Source organism: Mesoplodon mirus (genome assembly GCF_964341445.2).
Source record: "Mesoplodon mirus genome assembly, chromosome: 15".
Classification (NCBI taxonomy): Eukaryota; Metazoa; Chordata; class Mammalia; order Artiodactyla; family Ziphiidae; genus Mesoplodon; species Mesoplodon mirus.
Window position 1 is genome coordinate 40358711 of NC_138991.1, and position 22784 is coordinate 40381494.

The window sequence follows — 22784 nt, forward strand, 5'->3', positions numbered from 1 at the left end:
GTGCGTGAGGGTCTGAGGATAAAGAAATACAATTAAAGTAGTTGCTGGCCATGTGGTCTGTGACGGGGAGGGTGAATTGGTTGGTTGCTGGTTTTCTCTATTACAGGACTTAACATTCTTGCCTGGTTGGTTGTAACGATGCAGGAAATTTAGGGGACGGCGTGTAAAACCCCCAACAGGTCTATTCATTAACCTCTGAGAAGACACACTTCCAAGTGCCTTGTGCATGTGCCGAAGTGGGTCCCTGATCATCACTGCATCAGATAACCCGCCCAGTCCTGCTCCAGGACCATACAGACAAAGGCAGTGGCCTTCAGGAGCATTAGGTAGACGAGAGCAGCCCTACCGGTATCAAAGATTCCTTAACATTCAGTCTTTTCTAAAATTACCTTCAGCGCACAGTGCCTGGCACATGGGCTCCACTGGGTAAACCTCGTAAAGGACAACGCCGAGCTCATTCTAGTGACAGGCTCCATGACTTCCTACCCACTGTGCAGCGTAGAATTTATTCTTCTGGACGTAAGTGTTCAAGGGGGTCCCTGTTTCTAGTCCTTAGCGAGCAAGTTTCACACCCATCCTGCCTGCCACCTTCCCAGGCTTTTATTCAAGACTCGTTTTTGGTGGACCTAAGGCTCCTCCATTCAGGAAGAAAGGACCACCCGCACTGCAAGCAATCACTATTCTAATGGGCCTTGTCGCCACAGTAAGGGCGCCGTCTCGAGGGTAGATGGAATTTGCTAAGGTCTCAGGTTTCTCTCTGTCAGTTCCATCTAGGGATATGTTTGAAGTCTTCGTTACCATGGCACCTAGGCTCTGAGGGCTACATGAAGAGCAATTTTTGGAGAGAAATAGATTTCTCCCTGGCTTCCATCTGAGCCAAGCAGATGAACTGGCTTCTTTTGCTTCGATAATTCTTGAACTGTGAGGCACCCCTGGGGGCCCCGCGCTGAGCGAAGCTCCGATCCTCATCGAAGCATTCATTGTACTACACAGTGTGCAGCCAAATTTTTATTTAGCTGGCAACACTGTTCACACCTAATGAATGTGCTGGGCTGTATTTGCCCTGTGGAGGTGGTGTCATTTTTGCACTTTCTGGGTGGTGAATAAGCCACCATATAGGGCTGAACAGATAACTCCTCGGGTGCCTTCCAATGCCGTGGCTCTGACAGATGTTTTCCTATGCTGTGTGGCTTCCTCCACACCCCAGGCCTACAGGGCCCTTCCAGGCTGGGGAATAAAAAACCCCAAACATAAATTAATAGGGTGTTGAAGGGACAACCCTCCTCCACTTAATTTATGTTCCTGAAGGAATTTGTATTCGTTTCTACGAACTCAGTCAAAATGCAAGGGATTCTTGGAATAGTTTTAGTTATTGGTAAATCCATTCAGTCCCGGTTTATACTTCTATGCTGGAAGGTAGTCTTTTCTAGTGTAATCAATATCAGATTTTTCCCCAAATGGTGAAACTTTTAACTGGTAAGTATAATTTACGCATACTTGTTAAATTCAACCACTTCCATCTTGCTGTTGGGCACTAGTGCCTGAAATGACGAAGGGGACGTCTTCAGATGACCTTGGCCCATCTCTGGTCTAGAGCCAAGCCAGTCTCCCAGAGAACCTGCCTTCTCAGCTGTCAGCTGCACGTCAGCAAGCCAGGTGGATGCCCTAAGTTTTTGGAAATAGTGTCCTTCCCTAATTCACAGGTGCACACTCTGGCTCTCTCTTCCTTCAAGAAAAGGATTTGAGGCATCCTAAGGAAATACATACTGTTCAAGGCCAAACAAAGTAGAGGAAGAAACGTGGATAAAGGGAAAACCTAAGGAAAGAGGAGCACTAAGGTAGACCGGAGTTCCCTGGCAGGCAAGGTAAAGACTAATAGAGGTGATTTAAGATTAGCAGTGTCCAGAAGCAAGTGAATAAACTAGCTTTTCCTGGCACTGAAGCTATGGAGGACTTCATTTCCCACAACCTGATGTAACTCACAGTGAGTTTCGTGGGGTCGGGCTTTATAATCTCCTTCAATGCGGGTCCGTGACGGCGAACACATCCTCAGGAAAAGAGATTCCACAAAGGCCCAAGCGGTGCAGCCCAGAGACACAGCTTCGTGACGGCCGCTCCTGCACCTGGATTAGACAGTGATTCTCAGAGTGAAAGTCTTGCCCCCAGAGATGTCTCTGAAGAAAGTAGCCCATGGCCAGATGTTGCCCTTTTAGAGACTGAGAGAACATAGTCACAGCTCCTACTCCTTCAGTAAAAGAACCTTGCTTCACGGTTTTTACCTGGCATTTCTCCAAGCTTACTTGGTTACAGAACTCCCTGCCCCACTGGCATTGCTTCTCCAGGTTTCCAGTACTGTGTGTCAGCCCTGAGAGAACCATAATTCAAAAAGAGTCAAGTACCACAGTGTTCACTGCAGCACTGTTTACAATAGCCAGGACGTGGAAGCAACCTAAGTGTCCATCGACAGATGAATGGATAGAGAAGATGTGGCACCTATATACAATGGAATATTACTCAGCCATAGAAAGAAATGAAATTATTTGTAGTGAGGTGGATGGACCTAGAGTCTGTCATTCAGAGTGAAGTGAGTCAGAAAGAGAAAAACAAATACTGCATGCTAACACATATATATGGAATCTAAAAAAATGGTTCTGAAGACCCTAGGGGCAGGACAGGAATAAAGACGCAGACATAGAGAATGGACTTGAGGACACGGGGAGGGGGAAGGGTAAGCTGGGACAAAGTGAGAGAGTGGCATGGACATATATACACTACCAAACGTAAAATAGATAGCTAGTGGGAAGCAGCCGCATAGCACAGGGAGATCAGCTCAGTGCTTTGTGACCAACTAGAGGGGTGGGATAGGGAGGGAGGGAGGGAGACGCAAGAGGGAGGGCATATGGGGATATATGTATATGTATAGCTGATTCACTTTGTTACACAGCAGAAACTAACACACCATTGTAAAGCAATTATACTCCAGTAAAGATGTTAAAAAAAAAAGTAATACCTCTCTTTGGTGGTGGCCAGCCCAGCCAGGAAAGGGGGTGATTTATTTTCTGCCTCCTGATAAGCACGTTTCTCTTTCCCCGGGTATTGCCTGGACGGACGTCAGCTATGTTCTTACTTTAACGTGCTCTCTCCTGGGGTCCTTTGGTGACCGGGAGCCAATGGCATTGTAGAAGTTGGCTTCCTCTGAAATCTAACTCCATTATATTTGACTTAACAGGTGCTGCACACCCAACCGGGACCCCTTTTGGGCCACCTCCTCATCACAGCAACTTCCTTAACCCTGCTGCTCACCTCGGTGAGTTGCCCATCCGCGACGGGCAACGACGTGTGCATCTCAGAAAAACCTTTGTTCACTGCGTTCCTGCTACACTTCCTGCTAAGTGGGCCGTAGTCCCAGATAAGTCACTTACTGCTTTAGGTGGTGGTGATCTTGTAGAACTCTGAATCCCCGCCGTCCATCTCCAGGATTTCAGCACCTCTCATACCGTGTTCTTCAAGTAGTAGATCTGTGCGCAGTAGTGGTTGTGTGTAGACTTGCTGAGGGTGCGGTGGGTGAAAGCCATGCCATGGAACCCCAGGGCATCCACATTTACAGCAGCCTGTCCCTGCCCCTTGGAGAAGCTCTTGCCCACATAAAGGCACCCATGGAGGTGGAAAGGACACGATGATGCTATGAAGAGACACAACATCCAGTACTTTTTAATCACTTCACATTTCACAACCCTATTATAGCTCTTCCTAGTAAAGGTGCTTTATTTGTGGCCTTTATTTATTTGATGTTTTCTGCACATGCACAAGCAGATGCAGGCAGTGGTATGCCCAACGACAGGGTATAGGATACGTGTGCCCTCAGAATTTCATTGAGAGATTGATTTTAAGCTGCCATCTTACTTCTGGTCTACGAGAGCCGACATGGCACATTCTGGGAAGAGGGGAGACAGGCAGGGAGGCATCTGAGCGTACTGTGGCCTGAGCAGCGTTCCCCACCCAGCAAAAGAGAAATGGGGCAAAATGCATAGTTCTGGAAAATAGCTTTCATAAATATTTTGCTAACCCAGTGCCCAAATGCAAAAGGATGAAAACCCTTGGCATAATCTGGCAGGAGAAGTGGGACAGGTCAGGTCTGAGTATAAATGGGGCAAGGATCCCCCACTGCCTTCCCGGCTCCCAGGAAGCTCTTGGCTTCCTCACTCAGTGGAGTCCTGCAACCATGTCTTTCTCCCCAATCTTGTCTGCAGAGCCTTTTAATCGGCCGTCTACGTTCACTGGCCTGGCAGCAGTTGGTGGCAATGCCTTCGGGGGACTTGGAAATCCTGCAGTTAGTGAGTACCGCTAACTTTTTAAAATCTGCCTTAAATTATTTATCTACTCTGATCTGTCTGTGGCTCAAGACCTTTCTAGATAAAAGGGAACCACGCTCTTGGGAAACAAATTTAGGTTATGTCATTGCAAAAGCAGGCCTAATCAGTGGAGTTAGGTCTAAACCAACGTTTTAAGGCTAGCCCACAGTTGATCTATGTTCCTGAGGGTCAGGAAAGGTAGTGTAGTCAATTGAACTCCAGAGAGTTTGCTGAAGTTCACAGTTTCATCCTTATTCCATCTCTACTATCCCACATTTTAGCCACAGCTCCCATTAGACGTGAAGACATCTTTTAAATTTCATCTTGCTTTATGGGGAGTGAGAAAACACACTGAAGAACAGGAAAGCAATGCAGGCTCAGGACAGTCAAGAGAGGTGCTGCATAATCCAGGAAGACTGTGTAGTTTTCCACTACTAAGAAGTCTGTCTAAAGTAGGAAGGGCTCCTGTTCTAAACATGCTTTAGCCACTGAAGATCAGCTTGTTTTCTTTCGTGCCATCCATACGTCATGCCCTCCGGCTATAGGAGACTTACAGTGCAGCTTGAAGCAGCCATCACAGTTCCATATAGCATGGAGACCATATATGTCTATTTGGATCAGGACCCTGTCTGGTCTCTGCTGGCTCTAGTTTTGGTCACTAAGGTTGTGGACGGGGCAGCAGTCGTATTAGCAGGGTTGTGGCGGGCAGAGGATAACCATGAATTCTGCTCTGAACTGAGCTATTGACCTAGGTCACACCATCCAAATACACTCCTCTGCATGCTCGGGACGTCTGCGAGTGCCAGATAGGCGTGATTAGGTGATCCCCATACCTGTTGGGTCCCTTTCCTTTGTAATCAGCCCCTCCCACCCCTTTGCCTTTGGTTAAAAAAAAAGAAAAAAAGCTGTGAGCTTACTTACCTCTCCAGTGTAGGACAAGCTCCTCTAATGAATCTGTTAATCTCCTTTCCTTTTCCAGCTCCCAATAATATGTATTCATTTTAACTCTGAATGCTGTTAAAAGTTTTTTGGTAAGTACCTTCATTACAGCAGATTATATAATTTCTCTGAAACCTTTTTGTTCTCCACTTCACCATTTCAGCACCCAACTCAGTGTTCGGCCACAAGGATGGCCCCAGTGTGCAGAACTTTAGCAATCCTCACGAGCCCTGGAACCGGCTGCACCGAACGCCTCCGTCGTTCCCGACCCCTCCGCCCTGGCTGAAGCCAGGGGAGCTGGAGCGTAGCGCGTCCGCTGCAGCTCATGACAGAGATAGAGATGTAGATAAACGAGACTCATCCGTTAGTAAAGATGACAAAGAAAGGTACGCAAAGAACCCGCTCTCGAGTCCCAATGGGGGAGCCCGCTCTGGGCCAAGTACTGGCCACCCACCCTCCCCAGCCCAGCCTCGTGCTTCAGCTGTAGCCTCCGCCCTTCACGCAGCCGGGGTGGTGTCCCCCCCGCCCACCCTGCCCCCGCCCGGCCCTTCAGTGCATCGTGACCACAGGCCAGCATCACAGTTCCGTATCCAGTACAGAGCAAGCGAATCCTGACTCAAGAGCAGCTCCACACTCAAGGTCCCCGTGAGCAGTAGTCTCTCCAAACATAAATCTCTCTCAAAAAGGTAGCAAGATGGAGCCTGGACCAGAAGACACACACAGCATGAATCAACACCATCTTTGCTTTCGAGTTCGTGCAGTCCATTGACTCATCCATAGGTTTTTTGCTCTCTCTCTCCCTTTTTTGTTTTCTTTTAGAAAGTCATGTTTCCATTGTCTCATTGTACTTTTCTCAAATTTTGTTCAAACTCAAATCCTGGGCTCACAGATAACTGATAAAATTTAAAATTTTGCTAACCCAGATTTAGAGAAACCTCACCAAGCAGTTTGGGCTTGGGTTTTGTTTTGCCAGTGGATAATTAATTTTACTAACCATTTTTATCTCCATATGTGGTAACCCATGCCTAAAAAGAATTAGCCGTAAAGAGGAAAATGTCTTATTTTTTCTGAAGAATGTCATAAGCATTCTTGACAAAGCATACCCCCTTTTCCCCCCTTTCTTTAGGGTATTTTCATTTTGAATGAACTAGCAAGGGATACACAAGATAACGCTCGACAGAAAATACCTAATAACACTTTCCTTTTGGTATTTAAATCTCAAATACGATCCAAATCTTTAGTTTTTCTTTACTGTGTATATTGTGTGTGTGTGTATGTGTGTATACATATGTACGTGTTTCCTAGGGATTTAAAAGGATTCAAGTTTGCAGGCTTTAAATGCAGCAGATTAAGTAGACCATCATAGGCCATCATGCCAACTGATTTCTTTCTTATAAAAGAAGAAGACGAATTTTTCCTGCAGGACAGCATGGTAAAAATCTCTTAGCCAATGGGAGGACCGTTTATGACATGCAGCTCTGAGCTGTAAACTGCCAGAGTGAGGCGCGTCTGGAGCCGGCAGCCCCTGGACCAGGAGCTCTCTGGACGGTCTGTCAGTGAAGAGAAGGCAGGATATGGCAGCAAACCTTGCCCCGCTTTTCTTGATGCCGTCAAAAATGGCCTTTCAGATGAAAGTCAGGAAACTTAATAAAACACACTGGTCTCCATTCTTACCTTTTATTTTTTTTGCGGTACGCAGGCCCCTCACCGCTGCGGCCTCTCCCGTTGCAGAGCACAGGCTCCGGACATGCAGGCTCAGCAGCCATGGCCCACGGGCCCAGCCGCTCCGCGGCATGTGGGATCTTCCCAGACCGGGGCACGAACCCACGTCCCCTGCCTCGGCAGGCGGACTCTCAACCACTGCGCCACCAGGGAAGCCCTATTCTTACCTTTTAAAGATGCTCTTCCTTCTTAGCCTTTGCATATTGGCTAGAAGCAAAACTGGTAGGGGAAACCTCCTTAATTTCTCCCCCGGGGCCCCCTTGCCTTCTGAGCCACCCAGGCTTCCTGCTTCCCTCCTCACCTTTGCCAGGTCTGTCTCGGGGTGGTCTCTAAAAAACACCGGATTCCTGGTCCGGCCTCTTCATATTTTACTGTATTGTCCTCTGTTGCTTTGCATTTTGTGCCCCGTACTCTTAAGTAAGTCCCCACCCAAAACAGGCCTCTCAGCTTCTCCTTCACATTTCCATTCACAGATGGAACTTGTTCCCAACCTGTCCCTTGAGGTTTTGTGTCTCTGGACCCACTTTTCCTTCTGGCTTTCCTCTATCTTCTCAACAGATTATGGCTTTTTTCTCCTTCCTAATGCAGAGGTGCTTTTTGCACCCCCAACATCCAGAAACTGTAGTTTCCCTTTTAACCCCCTCGGTGCTGCCTCTTGGAGGCCGCCCTGTATCTGCCCCCTTTTCTCTGAAACCAGCCCTTCGTCCCGACCTCGGGACAGAGATGTTCCCGTAATCTCCCTGTTACTCTCCTCCCACTGGCTCTGAATTGCAATGTTGCAAGGAAGGTTTGGGGCTCTTAAAACTTGATTCTTGACACTAAAAGATCCTGAGACTAGGCAGACGGGCTGTGTGGTCCCATCACTGACGCACTGACCACGCTGGTCGGTTCAGGTTTCTGAAAGCTCTCCCTCCCTGGCCTGCATTCAGGCCCGTGCCTCTTACACACCGAGCGTCATTCCCTGCCTCAGACGCTCCCACCCTCGTCATCCCTAGCACTTCACCCCCTCGAGCTTCCTCTAAAATCTAGGCCAGTCAGGTCAGGGTGGCTGGTCACCCTGCCCACGAAGGGCACGTGCAGCTGCCCGGGGGAATGTGGGGGCCAGAGCCCCGCGCAGCCGCTTCCCACCTTCTCATCGGCAGCCCCTGGCTGGCCGGCAGCCCGTCTCATTTGCTTCCTGGTGTCTCCTCCTCAGGGAAAGCGTCGAGAAGAGACACTCCAGCCACCCTTCACCAGCACCCGTCCTCCCGGGGAGCACCCTGGGGCACGGCCGCAGCTCCACCGAACAGATGAGGGCTCATTTGAGCACCGAGGCTCGTGAGAAAGACAAATCCAAAGACAGGGAGAGAGAGCACTCGGAATCCCGCAAGGACCTGGGCGCCGACGAGCACAAGGCGAAGGAGGGCCCCCTGCCCGAGAAGGACGGCCACGGCCACGGCCACGAGGGCCGCGGCGCGGGCGAGGAAGCCAAGCAGCTAGCCCGGGTGCCGTCGCCCTACGTGCGGGTGCCCGCCAGCGACAGCGCCAGGCCGGGCAGCGCCGCCAGCCGCGAGGCCGAGCCACGCAAGGGCGAGCCGGCCTATGAGAACCCCAAGAAGAGCGCCGAGGTCAAGGTGAAGGAGGAGCGCAAGGAAGACCACGACCTGCCCGCCGAGGCCCCGCAGAGCCACCGGTCCTCGGAGCCGCCGCCACCGCCTCCCAGCTCCTCGGCCAGCGTGCACCCAGGGCCCTTGGCCTCCATGCCCATGACCGTGGGGGTGACGGGCATACACCCCATGAACAGCATCAGCAGCCTGGACAGGACTCGCATGATGACGCCTTTCATGGGCATCAGCCCCATCCCGGGCGGAGAGCGCTTCCCATATCCTCCTTTCCACTGGGACCCCATCCGGGACCCGTTGAGGGATCCCTACCGGGAACTTGACATTCACCGGAGAGACCCACTGGGCAGGGACTTCCTGCTGAGGAGCGACCCCCTGCACCGTCTCTCGGCCCCCCGGCTGTACGAAGCCGACCGCTCCTTCAGGGACCGGGAGCCCCACGACTACCACCACCATCACCACCACCACCCGCTGTCGGTGGACGCGCGGCGGGAGCACGAGCGCGGGGCGCACCTGGACGAGCGGGAGCGCCTGCACGTGCTCCGCGAGGACTACGAGCACCCGCGGCTCCACGCCGTGCACCCCGCCTCCCTGGACGGACACCTGCCCCACCCCGGCCTCATCGCGCCCGGCCTGCCCAGCATGCACTACCCACGCATCAGCCCCACCGCGGGCCACCAGAACGGACTGCTCAACAAGACGCCCCCGACGGCGGCGCTCAGCGCGCCTCCCCCGCTCATCTCCACGCTGGGGGGCCGCCCCGTGTCCCCCCGGAGGACTACCCCTCTGTCCGCGGAGATCAGGGAGCGGCCGCCCTCCCACACGCTGAAGGACATCGAAGCCCGGTAAGGAGAGGACGGGATGTGCGCGAAGAGGAGGAAGAGAGCCCGCGGCCGCCGGCGCCAGACTCGAGAGCGCGCGCGGGCAGAAGTCCCGCGTCTCGACCGACGCAGACGGGGCGGGGGGAGCCCCCAGCACTTCCCCTTGTAAAAAGTGTATAGACTCAGTGCAGATTTTGAAATGTTTTTGTATATTCTATGTTGAAATTTTTCAGATCTTTTAGCCGATTCGTATGTTCTCATGTCTCCCCACTCTTTTGGTTTCTCGTATAAAACTTTTTGATTCGAACCAAAACAGTGAAGATGACAACACACGCCAATGTGGTGATAATGGGGGGGGCGGGGGGAGGAGACAACAGTCCACACAATCCACCGTGCAGAGGTCTTTCAGATGAGAAGGGAAGGCTGTGTACATAGTTATGTAAAAAAAGAAAAAAAAGATTGCTTCATGAGCTAACGGTTCATATATGCAAAGGGTAAGATGAAAGCTTTACTTTGTACAGATGTAAATAGATAAAGATTAAGTAACATAATACATTAATACTTCTTAAAATGTGCTATTTGCAGACTTAATATCAGTGAGCACAGTCGGCTTCGGCTGTGTTCCCGTGTATTGTTCTAGACAGCTAAACCCTTCAACTATGCAATGAATGTTAGGGCTTTTCACAAAAGCCCGCCTAACTCAAAGGAGCCTTTTCAAGTCCATTTACAACATACTTAAGGTCATATTTTCCCTGAACAAGCGCTTACGTGATATGACTCTGTTTTCCTTGCTTGTTATTTCAAACGGAGAAACACCCGATTTTGCAAATTGGACCCCAGGCCGAAACTTTGCATCTGAAGTTGCTGCTTGTGGGCCTTTGGGGGAAATGGGGAGTGCAGCCCCGGAAAGGTAACCGAGGCCATGAACAACCAGTGCCAGGGAGGATGGGAGTTGTCAGATGCCAAAATCAGGGGACACAAACAGGCCGCCAGCATCTCGTCACCATCAGTCACGTGATTTCACACACCCCTCATGTGGGAACCATGCGTTTTTTTAGTGTGTCCTGTTTCCTATCTGTACACACCTCCTCGTTCTGTAATGAGATTCAGTTACACCCAAACAAACAGATCCTGAAAGAAAGCTTCGAGTTTTCTCAGATGATGGATATGTTTTCACTGTATTCAATAACTGATGAAGTCAAGGTGCATATTTCCTAGTGTGGCTCACCATGTTCCCGTCGGTAATCAAGTCCGGGAGTAGCCGAAACAGGTCAACCTTGTGGGGCCGGGGAGCATTCCAGAGGGTGAAAGGTGGCGGCGGAGAGACGGTCTTGTGTGTGTGTGTGTGTTTTTGAGTTTGCATCAAATCTGTCTCTTCATGATACTTTTATAATACATTCAGCCTCTTGTCTACATATTTGGAGAGAATATGACTTTACTAGCAAAGAAATACAATATATCTTGTCTACTGGACTGTAAAATATATGTATGAAATAAAATTAGTTCCATTTGGTCTTCTAGTATATTAAAGTGCTATCTGACGTTGTTATCCTGTTTTTGCAAAAAAAAAAAAAGTTAACTACAGACCATTGTTTCTAATAAGCAGAGAGATCTATTTTAGTAGTCAACTGAAGGTTTAGTTGTGAGCTTCAGATTTTGTGAATTCCAGATGTTGTGCAGTGTTTTTTTTTTTTTTTAAGACAACAACTAAAAAGGAAAAAAAAAATCCAAGGAATATGTACACTGGAACCGTAGTGGTAGCTTTCAGTATTGTAAAGAGATCGTTCTATACAGACCTTTTTGCTGTTCCTCCTGTATGTAATAAAGTCCTTTCTAGATCCTATGTGAAAAGAAACGTGAAGCGACTGAGTCTCCAGCATGTTCTCATCGGCGGAGCCTTCTTGTGTTATGTAAACTGTGCCATGTTATTAAAAAATGTGAACTAATCTTCCAGCTGCTTGTTTGTGTGGGATGGCCATCCTTACCATAGGGAAGAAGCCATACTTGCAAGACAGACAGGGCTCTGGAAGAGAAACACCTTGAACCCGAGTGAGGACGGAAGGCTGACCGCCCCCCCTGACCCACGTAGACACTGCCAGTTAGTTTCTGTAAACGTCTGCCTTCTACCCAATCAGGATTTTTTTTTTTTCTTTTTTGGTATGTTCTAAGCAAAGTCCTGTAAGTCCTGGGAAGGTACTTTTAGATTTCGTAGGTGATACACGTGTGGGCCGATTTAGCTAGCACCCTTTGTGCCTCAGGCCTCCTTCAAAACTCAGCACGTGCTCTGTCTGCGTTGATGACAGGTGTGATCGAGGGCCTTTGCCAACAGCCGGTGCTTGCCTGTTCTTGCCCTTACAACCTGTGGACTCAGTCTGTTGTATGTAACTTCAGACTTCCCAGGTATTTTGTTCCTTTCTTTTTCTCGTGTCTCACTGAACTACATGGCGTAACCCTCATCAGCTTGCAGACCTCTCCCTCATCCTCTAAAATTTGTTTTGTTTTTTCAAGATGTAAAAATTGTTAGATTTTCTGGTGTCAATACGATGCCATTGTTGTTTGGATGAGATGGTTTGGACGGGTGTTTGAACCCTAACTGGACAAAACAAAAGCAGTCCAGCTTAGCAGGATGCGGGTGGCCGCTGTCAGAGAAGATGGAATGGAAGTGAACAGAAACCAGGGGCTTGGTGTCTGTGCCTGCAGCTCTGGGGGGGTGGCGCTTGGGACGGGGGGCTCTGGAAGGCTCCCGGCTGGGGGTACTGGGCTCACGGGCTTGGAAATCTGATGCTAGGCTTAAATAAAGGCCCACTTCACTCAGCCCTGCTTTTATGCTGATACCCGGCTCCCAGACTAGAGAAAATAACTTGAAGAAAAACTAGTAGGTTGGAAAACGTGATAAACACTGTGTTTTTCCAAATCAGGCAATTCTTGGGACCTTCCCAAGACTCACCATCAGCGGGCCTCGCCTTGCTATTTCTGGCAGACTGCCCAGCTTTCTCCTGCACACCTATTTCCAGGCCGCCATCTGCAATGTGAGACCGGAAGTTACTGTCAAATCAGTCATGGTATTTAATCCCCCGGGCTTTATTCCTCTCAACCTTTGCATATTTTCCCTATAATTACGTTCTGCTCCCCGGCATTGATGGGTACCAGCACCAATTTGATTTCCTGCTAACCTATAGATGCTCTAATTATCTCCACAATCTTTGACTGACAATGATCTTGTTACCTTCTAATGGTACATGACAGGTGAAAGAGCGAATATAATGATGCAATAATTACCATTTCGGATGGATATTCACAACAGCGGTGACTGTTGATCCTTTTTTCTGCCTCAATCAAAGTGGATGAGAGGAAATAAGATACGATTGTCCACGTACATACCTACATAGCATAAACAGACACTGCCTTTAGCCATGCAGCTGTGGGTGCCCAAGGTGTGTGTGTGTATCCGTCCTGAGGAGCAAACTTGGCCTCGGTGCTATTAAATCGGTTGAAGGAAAGGTGACAAAGTGACATGGACTTTTTCACATTATTTTTTAAACTTTGCCATCTTTTTTTCCGTATGAGTTTCTGAAAAATTTCTTAGACATGGGAAGTTTCCTTTCAAGAGAATAGGGTTATTTATCAGATAGAAAATAATATCATCAAAGACAGTTCCACACGATGAAATTGCTGGTCTCCTTGAGCACTATCAGAAGTACAAAGCTAGTTTGTAGTATCTCACACCAGAACTGCCCGAAGCCTCCGATGGGGAGCTGAGACCAGCAGGCAGGGGGCCTGCAGCCAGTCCCATGCCTTCCGTTCTCAGTGACCTTGAGAAAAACACAGAGCTTGTCTGGAACTGTTTCTTAATGTGTAAGATGAGAACATCTGAATATAACAAGACCTAAAACTGGGCAGGTTGGAAGCCCATCAGCATGGATAGAGTTTCGTGTGCACAGTCCCAGAGCCCATGGAAGTTGTATAGAGAATGGCCCACACAAAAGACAAAGTAACTTTTCCTTTTTACCAACTCAGTGCCAGTGTCACAAGGATTCTTTTTTTTTTAAATAAATTCATTTATTTTTGGCTGTGTTGGGCCTTCGTTGCTGTGCGTGGGCTTTCTCTAGTTGCAGCGAGTGGGGGTTACTCTTCCTTGCGGTGCGCGGGCTTCTCATTGCAGTGGCTTCTCTTGTTGCAGAGCAGGGGCTCTAGGTGCATGGGCTACAGTAGTTGTGGCACGTGGGCTCAGTAGTTGCGGCTCGCGGGTTCTAGAGTGCGGACTCAGTAGTTGTGGCACGTGGGCTCAGTAACTGTGGTGCACGGGCTTAGTTGCTCCGCGGCACATGGGATCTTCCCAGACCAGGGCTTGAACCCGTGTCCCCTGCATTGGCAGGCGGATTCTTAACCACTGCGCCACCAGGGAAGCCTGTCATGAGGATTCTTTGCCAAAGATTTGCAGACATGGTGGTTCCAGGGTTTCTAACGCACAGGCTTGGGTGTTTCTCACCTGGTGGGGGGAAGGAGGAGCGAGGGCAGGGTCGGGGGGGCATCTGGGGTATTGGCACCAAGTGTTTACTGACCCCCTGATGCAGGCGACCTGGAGTTTAGCCTCTGAGCCGGTGTTTGGAGACCCAACATGGCCCGGAAGAGCAATGGACCAGAAGCCTTCAAGGCCCGTGTCCTCAGCAGGTCCCAAGCAAATGGGCCTCGTTTCCTCAGCTGTCACTTGAATGTGTTGGCTGATGTTTAAGGTTTCTTCAAGCTCTATTTGGACTCTGTATCTCTCTTGGGACTCAGGTTACTTTTTAAAACCTTGTTTACCTTTTCACACCAGTTCCCCTTGTTTCTTGGCGTTTATCTACAGGATCTATTCCCAAAGGCCCTGCTGTGAGAAGCTGAGCCACCGACTGAGGTCAGACTCAAAGCCATCTCCATGAAGCCTCCCCTGAGGGCCTGTTTCCTGCTTATTTCCCCTCTTTGGACCCTCCTAGGGTTGAGCTTGCTCTCCGAGCTCCCCTCCCACTCCCTCCACTCAGCCCTTCCCCTTCTGGGCTCCACGGGACCCGTCTTCTCTACTGCAGGATGGTCAGCCCCTCAGGACGTGCACCCCAAACAAGGCCTAGGTGGGTGAGGCCGCTCCTGGCTGGTTCCCTGAACTGCACGACTGCACAGAACCTTGGTGCGCAAACCTTGACTGTAACCCACACCCATCGTGCTTTTGCAGGGCGTGCACACACGCCTGACACAGGTTTGATGAAGCAATACCCCTGCTGTGTGCAGTGAACTCTGTTTTTTATTCTGTCCTCTATTTATTCATTCTTTTAAATGCTGTTCACACCCACTAGTTCATCTCATGCCTTTGGAATCTTGGGTCTCAACCCCTAGTTTGAAACTAGTATCACGGAAGAAACCCTCCAGACTCTAAAGGAGGGCGAGAGTCACCTGGGCGGAGGGTCAAGGCTGTCTTCTGCTCTTGTCCTGCAACTGCTACCCTGTCCTCTTACCTGACTCTCCCTAAACCCCCCTCCATGCTGCTGCCAGTTCTGCTCACGTCTCTCCCAGGTTCCAAACCATCCCTTATTTAAAGAGGACACCAGAGGGGAGCCTGGATTCTCGTCCAGCCTGCGAAGTCCTGCCTCTCTAGTGCCTGGGAACCTGTCAGCGTCATCTCCGCAGGCCTTTCCCAGCACACGCCGGCCACTCACACCGCTTTGTTTCTGTTCCCTTTGCTGTCTCTTCTCCGTCTGGCAAACTGAGGCTCACTTCAAAGGCCTTCACCTCCAGGAAGCCTCCCCTGACTGCCCCTTGTTCCCCATCATAGTTCACTGCTTAGACTAATGGGTCTCAAAGTGTGGTCCCCAGACCAGCTTCCGCACCAGGGAACTTGTTAGAAACACAGATTCTCAGACCTCCACCTCTAACCTCGTGAATCCGCAACAGCGTGGGGCCCAGGGATCTGTAGTTTCACAAGCCCTCCAGGTGATTCTCCCGCACAGTCGAGTTCGCGAACTACTGCCTCAGACTGTGTAAAAAGGTCAAGGTGAAGTCCTGGCCAAAAGCTGCAGAAAGAATCACCGGGTGACAGAAAATGATTCTGGAGGAGAAGCTCTGTTCTCTTTGACTTTTCAGCCTGATCCACGATCCTGCTGGATCATAAAGAGACTGTAACCTTGTTGGAGCCAGAAAGACATTTTCTGCTTCCAGGGCTATCCTGATTCTCACTAGTTCTCATCTTGAACTCATGCATCACTAACCGTATGAAATGTCAAAGAGGTCAGCCCCTGCTTAGCAGTAATGACAGTAGCCAGTGTTAACTGAGTGCTTTTTGCATGCACTGTTGTGCTTCCCACATGGACTCTCTCCCTTAATGATTTCAACAGCCTTACAAGGTGTAACCCCGATTGGACAGTGAGAACTATGAAGCCCAGAGAAATGAGGTAACATTCCTGTGTTCAAGTGCATAACCTAGATACACACCCAGGTGGTCCCTCCCCCAGAGCCTGCACCATAGCCACGGCCCCATGTTACCACCCAGAAAAGGCTGGCTGAGTTCGTCCATCCCATAAACAGCAATGGCAAGGACACTGTTTACCCACTTAACCCTCACTTCTAGTTGACACCAGGTATGTATTCCAGAGGCTGTGAACTGGTGCAAGGAAAGGAAAGGAAAGGAAAGGAAAGGAAAGGAAAGGAAAGGAAAGGAAAGGAAAGGAAAGGGAGAAAGAAACAAGAGTATCGTGAAAGGCTCATTGATGAGAATATGCTATGAATCAAGGATTATGATTAATCCAAGTCTGTACATCTAAGGTTTTTTTTTTTTTTTAATTTAGTGGCTTGTGTGGTCCAAAGCAGCCCACAGGATGTCGTATTTGGTCCAGGATGATCTTAGTATACAGAAATTTTATATAGACGAAGCAGAGTTTCCTTACACAGTGGGCAGACATCGATGGGCCGTTTGTGACCGTGGATGCATACAAGCGTTCAATCGCGTTCTTGAAAACAAAGTATTCTCTTATCTAATTATTAAAGTAGAACTAAAGTTCTGGGCAATAAATGGACAGTCCTTGGTAGTAATAAACCAGCATTCCCCTGTAATTTGGAATTTTCATCCATTCAGATGGATCTTCACCCCAGTGGGTCTGTAATAATGCAACTAAGATGTCAACTGCTGTGGTTCACACACCCCTCACAGCAGTGAAATTTCCTGAATCCATTAGTGGGTGTGGAGTCAACGGACATTCATCTATGTGACGAACGTGGAGGGCATCCTGTTGGCCAGGCTCGTGCTAGGTGCTGGGGTTACTGCAGGCGCCAAGAGAACAAGGCTCACTCCCCCCTCACCCCCGGTGGGCTTACATCCAGGGGACGACAATCACAGACAGGGATAAAAGCTGTGAAAAGTGAAGAGGGTGGCGTGAGAGCCTCTGAGAGAGGCTGATGATCAGGAAGGCATTTTCAAGGACGTTGCTGAGTTAGTGGAATGCAGCCCTCTGTTTCAGCCAGGTGTGGCTGCAGCCCAGTTCTGCTTTGCTCCTGCGTTTCCCCAAACTCCCTTCAGCTCTGGGAGGCCTCTACCCCTGAGAGTCCTGAGCTGGTGGGAGATGTGTCCCTGTGTTGGCCTTCCCTGCAGTCCTGCTAAGGGCCAGGTGGTGGCGCCTCTGAGTCCCTTCTGCATGGTGCCTGAGGGCAGAGGCGCCAACAGGGATGCAATGGATTGGAGCCGGGTCAGTCCCTGCCTCTCCAGGGGCCTCGGTTTCCTCACCTCAAAAATGGGAAGAAGGCCAGAGACTGGACTTTACCAGCTAATTTCTGATCTCCCTATTGGTTCCAACAGACTAGGTTGATGAGTCTGGGTAGGATTTTATTTGCTAATGTTTGAGGAAGAAAAGAAATGCCAAGATAAAAACAGGAAAGTGCAAGTAATGCTTGACAGATGGCCAGAAAGGAGTTGTTACAGGAAGGAGCCCCAAAAGCCAGATTCAGAAAGGCCTTTGGGGACCTGGTACCAAGGGTCTTGCCCATGAGGGTAGATCCTGCTAATAAAGGAGACTCCCAGGGACTCCATGGCCAGACCCGAATGCCCCTCGCCTTTTTTGAGCATTTCTCTCCAGCTCCAGCCCCACTTACACAGCCTGGAACTCGAGATGGAGCAGCATCTACACCCCGCAGCCTCCATTCACTCTCCAGAGGGCAGGGGAGGTTCCCACCCTGCCTTCCCAATGTGCGGGGCATCTGCAGGGCCCCTTCTGCAGGCTTCCATCGCCAGGGGGCGCCCACGTGTTTGTCCCGTCTCCCAGCCCCCCGCCTACACCTGCAGGGGGCAGAAGGCAGCCCCCAACTCCGCACCCCCAAGTCTCCCACTCGGCCCGACCACCCTCTGCCTCGGACCTCGGCACTAATTCCACCTGCCTCCGTGGCGGTCTCATCCTTCTGGCTCTCAGCGTCCCCTCGGGTCCACTGCACTCCCTTCCCCCCTGGCCTTCTGGCCAGTTGTTAGCACAAACCCCCTTCTCCATCTGGCTTCTTCGGATTCTCCCTTCACCGTCCTGCTCCCCCCGGGACCCTCCCCCTCGCCGCGCTCTAAAACCGGGAGCATTTTCTCTCCAGCATCCTCCTCGTTACGGCCTCGCTGCTCTCAGATCCTCCTCCTGGGTGCAATCGCCTGCCCACCACCCCGCACTCAGGCCATGAAGATGTCACCCTGCTCACTGCCAGCCTCTCCAACAACGCTGCGACTGTGATTCTCACTCCCATGGTCACACCCGGGCTCCAGCGCCAGCACCAACTCAGCTCCTCCCTGGTCTCATTTCAGATGCTGTATCCTGACTCCATGTCTTGCTGTTGGCTTCCCCCGGAACCGCGCCCCGCAGTCCTTGGCTGCAGCCTCTGCACACTGCCCCCCACCCAGCACTGTCCTCGTTTCTCACCTCCCCCCTCCCCCGTTGGTGAATGACCGTAATCGCCCCCGCATACACCCCAGTGTCCCTGCTCGCTACTGCTTTGTGGAGCCACACACCACACTGGCTAAACCCCAGCCTTGCTTAGATACAGCACCGGCCACCCCAGCCTGGGCCACCGTGGCCAAATGCGAGGAGAGAATCACAGAATTGTGCTGCCAGTTCAGTAACTTCAAACGGGCCCCTAACACTCCCTGGAAGTCATGTTTTCCCTCCTCTCCCCGGCGGCTGTCATGCCTGGTAGGTCAGGGTTAAGGTGTCCAGGACTGATTCTCTTCAGGCTGATGTTCCAGAAAAGGATTCAGCCTCCTGTGAAGCTCCATGGAAACCAGCTGTGGCCCCGGTGCTGAAAGCGGCCGTCCTGGAACCAGCCAGGCATGGACCCCAGCCCCCATCTTCCCCAATCATAAACTCTCAGCTCGCAGAAAAGGCCTGGAGCCACAGCTGGCTGCTGCACCCCACAGCCATTACAGCGTGGCCCGTGCTGATTCTGTGGAAGGAGCCAGGGCCTGCCCAGGGGCAATTTAAAAGCCCCATGGCCAAGGTCAGGGTCTCTCTGCTGGAGTCTGACCCTGTGTCATCACTAGACTCGGCAAGAGGGGCCTTTTACCTGGACACACACACACACACACACATGCACACACACACACACACACAGTGCAGCCAGGCCCAGTGTCACAGCCACCAGGCCCCTCAACATCCTCTCTTATGACTCACACCATCCGGGCCCCAGGGACCCGCTTCTCCACATCGCCTCCCTGCGTCCTCAAGACAAGACATGTTGCTTCCAGTGCCATAAGGTGTGGGGTTTATGAGCATGGGCGACAGATTCCACCTCAGAGGGTGGGGAGGACTTGAGTAGTGGGGACACTTGGAGAAAAGAAAAAAGCTGTTTCATGAACACTTCAAAGCCTTCCTCTCAGTTACCGGCAGTACGATAGATTCCCGCATAAGGTGGTACTGTTTCCCAGCGTGTTTCCCATTTCTCACTTTTCTCACTATTCTTATTCGTGGTCCTCGATGTGCTCATGGATTAGTGAGGTATTCACAGCATTTTGCATGCGGCAGGAGAGGAGCCCTTTGCAATAATAAACTGTTATCATCACTCTTAAATTTCTATATATGTAAGACCAGATGTAACAGGGATGAATCATAATTCCGATTCTTTACACTGACAACAAACACTGGAATTGCTAATCAGAGTATTTTTTATAAAATATCTAACATTTCAAAATAACATTATTGACTCAAACAGCATCATTTCAATAATTTTAGATAAAACTTTGATATTCATTCATTATAATTTATATTTGAACTCTCAATTTCAAGAGAATTTTGAATATTTAAAAGTAATTGAAAACATGCAAAATAAAATTTAATGTTTAAATATTTTCTTTACTTTCTTGATGGAAACATTCAAATTGTGTACATTTTGAATAAAACTGCCTTTTATATTTTAATCCTTTGGACCAGGGGTCAGCATGTTTTTCTGTAAAGGGCCAGATGGTAAATATTTTAGGCTTTATGGGCCATCGGGTCTTTGTTACAACTACTCAACTCAGCTATTGTAGCGTGAAAGCCGCCATGAACTATATGTAAACAAATGGACTGTCTGAGTTACAGCAAAATTTTACAAAAACATTTGGCAGTCCACATATGGCCTGAGGGCCAGAGTCTGCTAATCCCTGCTTTAGCCCACTAAGAATGAGTTCAAGTCAACATTGTGGTATAAATAAAAAGTAGACCTCATGAAACAGAAAAACACTGGGAGAGTGGGGGAGGAAAATATTTGAATATTTGCTTAATATTTAAAAGCTGGGAAAGTATGAATGAAAACAGCAGAATTCTGTCAGACGTGATCCCTACATGTGTGATCCCTACACAATTTGCAAACTAAACATTGTACATTATTTAATTTGAAATGTTTACTCAGATCATTGTAGTTTAGATATAGTTTTAAGAAAGAATTTAGAGAGACTTGGGACTTCCCTGGTGGTGTAGTGGTTAAGACTCTGCACTCCCAATGCAGGGGGCCCAGGTTCAATCCCTGGTCAGGGTACTAGATCCCACACGCATGCCACAGCTAAGAGTTCACATGCCACAACTAAGGAGCTGGTGAGCCGCAACGAAGGAGCCCGCCTGCCTCAACTAAGACCCAGCACGACCAAAAAAAAGAATTTAGAGGGACTTCCTTGGTGGTCCAGTGGTTAAGAATCCACCTTCCAATGCAAGGGACGTGGGTTTGACCCCTGGTTGGGGAACTAAGACTCCACATACTGCTGGGCAACTAAGCCCACACGCTGCAACCACTGAGCTCACATGCTATAGAGCACACACGCCACAACTAGAGAGCCCATGTGCTGCAAATACTGAGCCCATGCACTCTGGAGCCTGTGTGCCGCAGCTAGAGAAGCCTGTGCACCTCAACGAAGAGCTCATGCACTGCAATGAAAAGATCCCGCACACCACAACGAAGATCCCATGTGCCGCAACTAATACCCAAAGCAGCCAAATAAACAAATATAAAATTATTAAAAAAGAAAGAAAGAGGGAGTTCCCTGGTGGCACAGTGGTTGGGAATCCGCCTGCCAATGCAGGGGGACATGGGTTCGAGCCCTGATCTGGGAAGATCCCACATGCTGCAGAGCAACTAAGCCTGTGTGCCACAACTACTGAGCCTGCGCTCTAGAGTCCAGGAGCCACAACTACTGAGCCCGTGTGCCACAACTACTGAAGCCCACGCACCTAGAGCCCGTGCTCCGCATAAGAGAAACCATCGCAATGAGACGCCCGCGTACCACAACGAAGAGTAGCCCCTGCTCACCGCAACTAGAGAAAGCCCACGCGCAACAATAAAGACCCAACACAGCCGAAAATAAATAAATAAAATAACAATCTTAAAAAAAAAAAAAAAAAAGAAGGAATTTAGAGAGATCTGTATATACTCTGCCCAGTCTCCCTCTGTGGTAATGTTTTGCAAAACTACAGTACAATACCACAATCAGGAGACTGACACTGGGTACAATCCACCAGTCTTATTCACATTTCCCCAATTAGTTACACTCATTTACGTATGTAGGTGTTTTAAGTTCTTTACAGTGTTATCACCAGTAGAGACTCATGTATCCACCAGCAAAGTCAAGATTATGGACAGTTCCAATACAACACAGGGTCCCTCGTGTGGCCCCACCTCCAATACTAATCCCTGGCAATCACTACTCTGTCCTTCATTTCTAAAATTTTCTCATTTTAAAAATGTTATATAAATAGAATCATACAGGACATAGCTCTCTAGGACTGGCTTTTTTTCACTTAGCACCATTTCCTGGAGACATATCTGAGTTGTCTTGTGTAACAATAGTTCATAGTTCATTCCTTTTTTATTGCTGAGTAGTAGTCCACAGAGTCATGTCCCCCTAAAATTCAGATACTGAAGCCCTACCTGCTCATATGACCATATGGGAGACAGGGCCTTAACGAGGGGATTAACCTTAAATGAGGTCAGAAGTGTAGAGCCCTGATCTGACAGAAGCTGTTGGCATAGTCTTGATAAAAAAGAAAGGACACGAAAAAAATCCCTGCTTCTTCCATGTGAGGATTCGGTGATGCAGAAACCAACCCCTGTTGGAACCTTGATACTGGACTTTCCAGCCTCCAGAACTGTGAGAAGATGTTTCTGTTGTTTGTTGCCCCGTCTGTGGTATTTTGTTATGGCAGCCTAAGTAGCCTCAGCCACCTAATATGTTAAGTACCACTGTTTAATTAGCCATTCACCTGCTGAAGGAAATCTAGGCTGTTTCTAGTTTGGGCCATCAAGCAAATGCCAACACATTCCAAAGGACTGAAAACTTACAGAGTATGTTCTATGACAGCAATGCATCTAAGTTAGTCATATTTTTATTTTTATTTATTTATTTATTTATTTATTTTTGGCTGTGTTGGGTCTTCATTGCTGCGTGTGGGCTTTCCTCTAGTTGCAGTGAGCGGGGGCTACTCTTTGTTGCAGTGTGCGGGCTTCTAATTGTGGTGGCTTCTCTTGTTGCAGAGCACGGGCTCTAGGCATGCGGGCTTCAGTAGTTGTGGTTTGTGGGCTCTAGAGCACAGGCTCGGTAGTTGCGGCACATGGCCTTAGTTGCTCCGCAATATATGGGGTCTTCCCGGGCCAGGGATCAAACCCGTGCCACCTGCACTGGTAGGTGGATTCTTAACCACTGTGCCACCAGAGAAGCCCTCAGTTAGTCATATTTTTAAAGTTTAACTAGAAAAATCCCAAGCATCTGGAAATTAAGACTACATGTTTAAATAACCTATGGGCCAGGAGATTGGCCAAGATGGTGGAGTAGAAAGATCCTGAGTTCACCTCCTTTCACGGGTGCACCAAAATCACAACTATCTGCAGAACGACCACAT

At 49.4% G+C, this 22784-nt stretch overlaps 1 protein-coding gene across 4 annotated transcripts in view; it reads left to right on the top strand.

Annotated features, from left to right (window-relative positions):
- The window catches only part of AUTS2 (activator of transcription and developmental regulator AUTS2), a 1145593-nt gene extending 1134211 nt beyond the window's left edge, over nt 1-11382 (top strand). For all 4 annotated transcript variants that reach the window (XM_082645103.1, XM_082645104.1, XM_082645106.1 and 1 more), the window contains 4 exons: nt 3230-3307; nt 4251-4334; nt 5455-5677; nt 8209-11382. In XM_082645103.1, coding sequence (XP_082501229.1) covers nt 3230-3307; nt 4251-4334; nt 5455-5677; nt 8209-9463 — 1640 coding nt within the window. In that variant the 3' untranslated portion in view covers nt 9464-11382. The remainder of the gene's footprint in view (nt 1-3229; nt 3308-4250; nt 4335-5454; nt 5678-8208) is intronic.
- Nucleotides 11383-22784: the final 11402 nt, after the last annotated feature.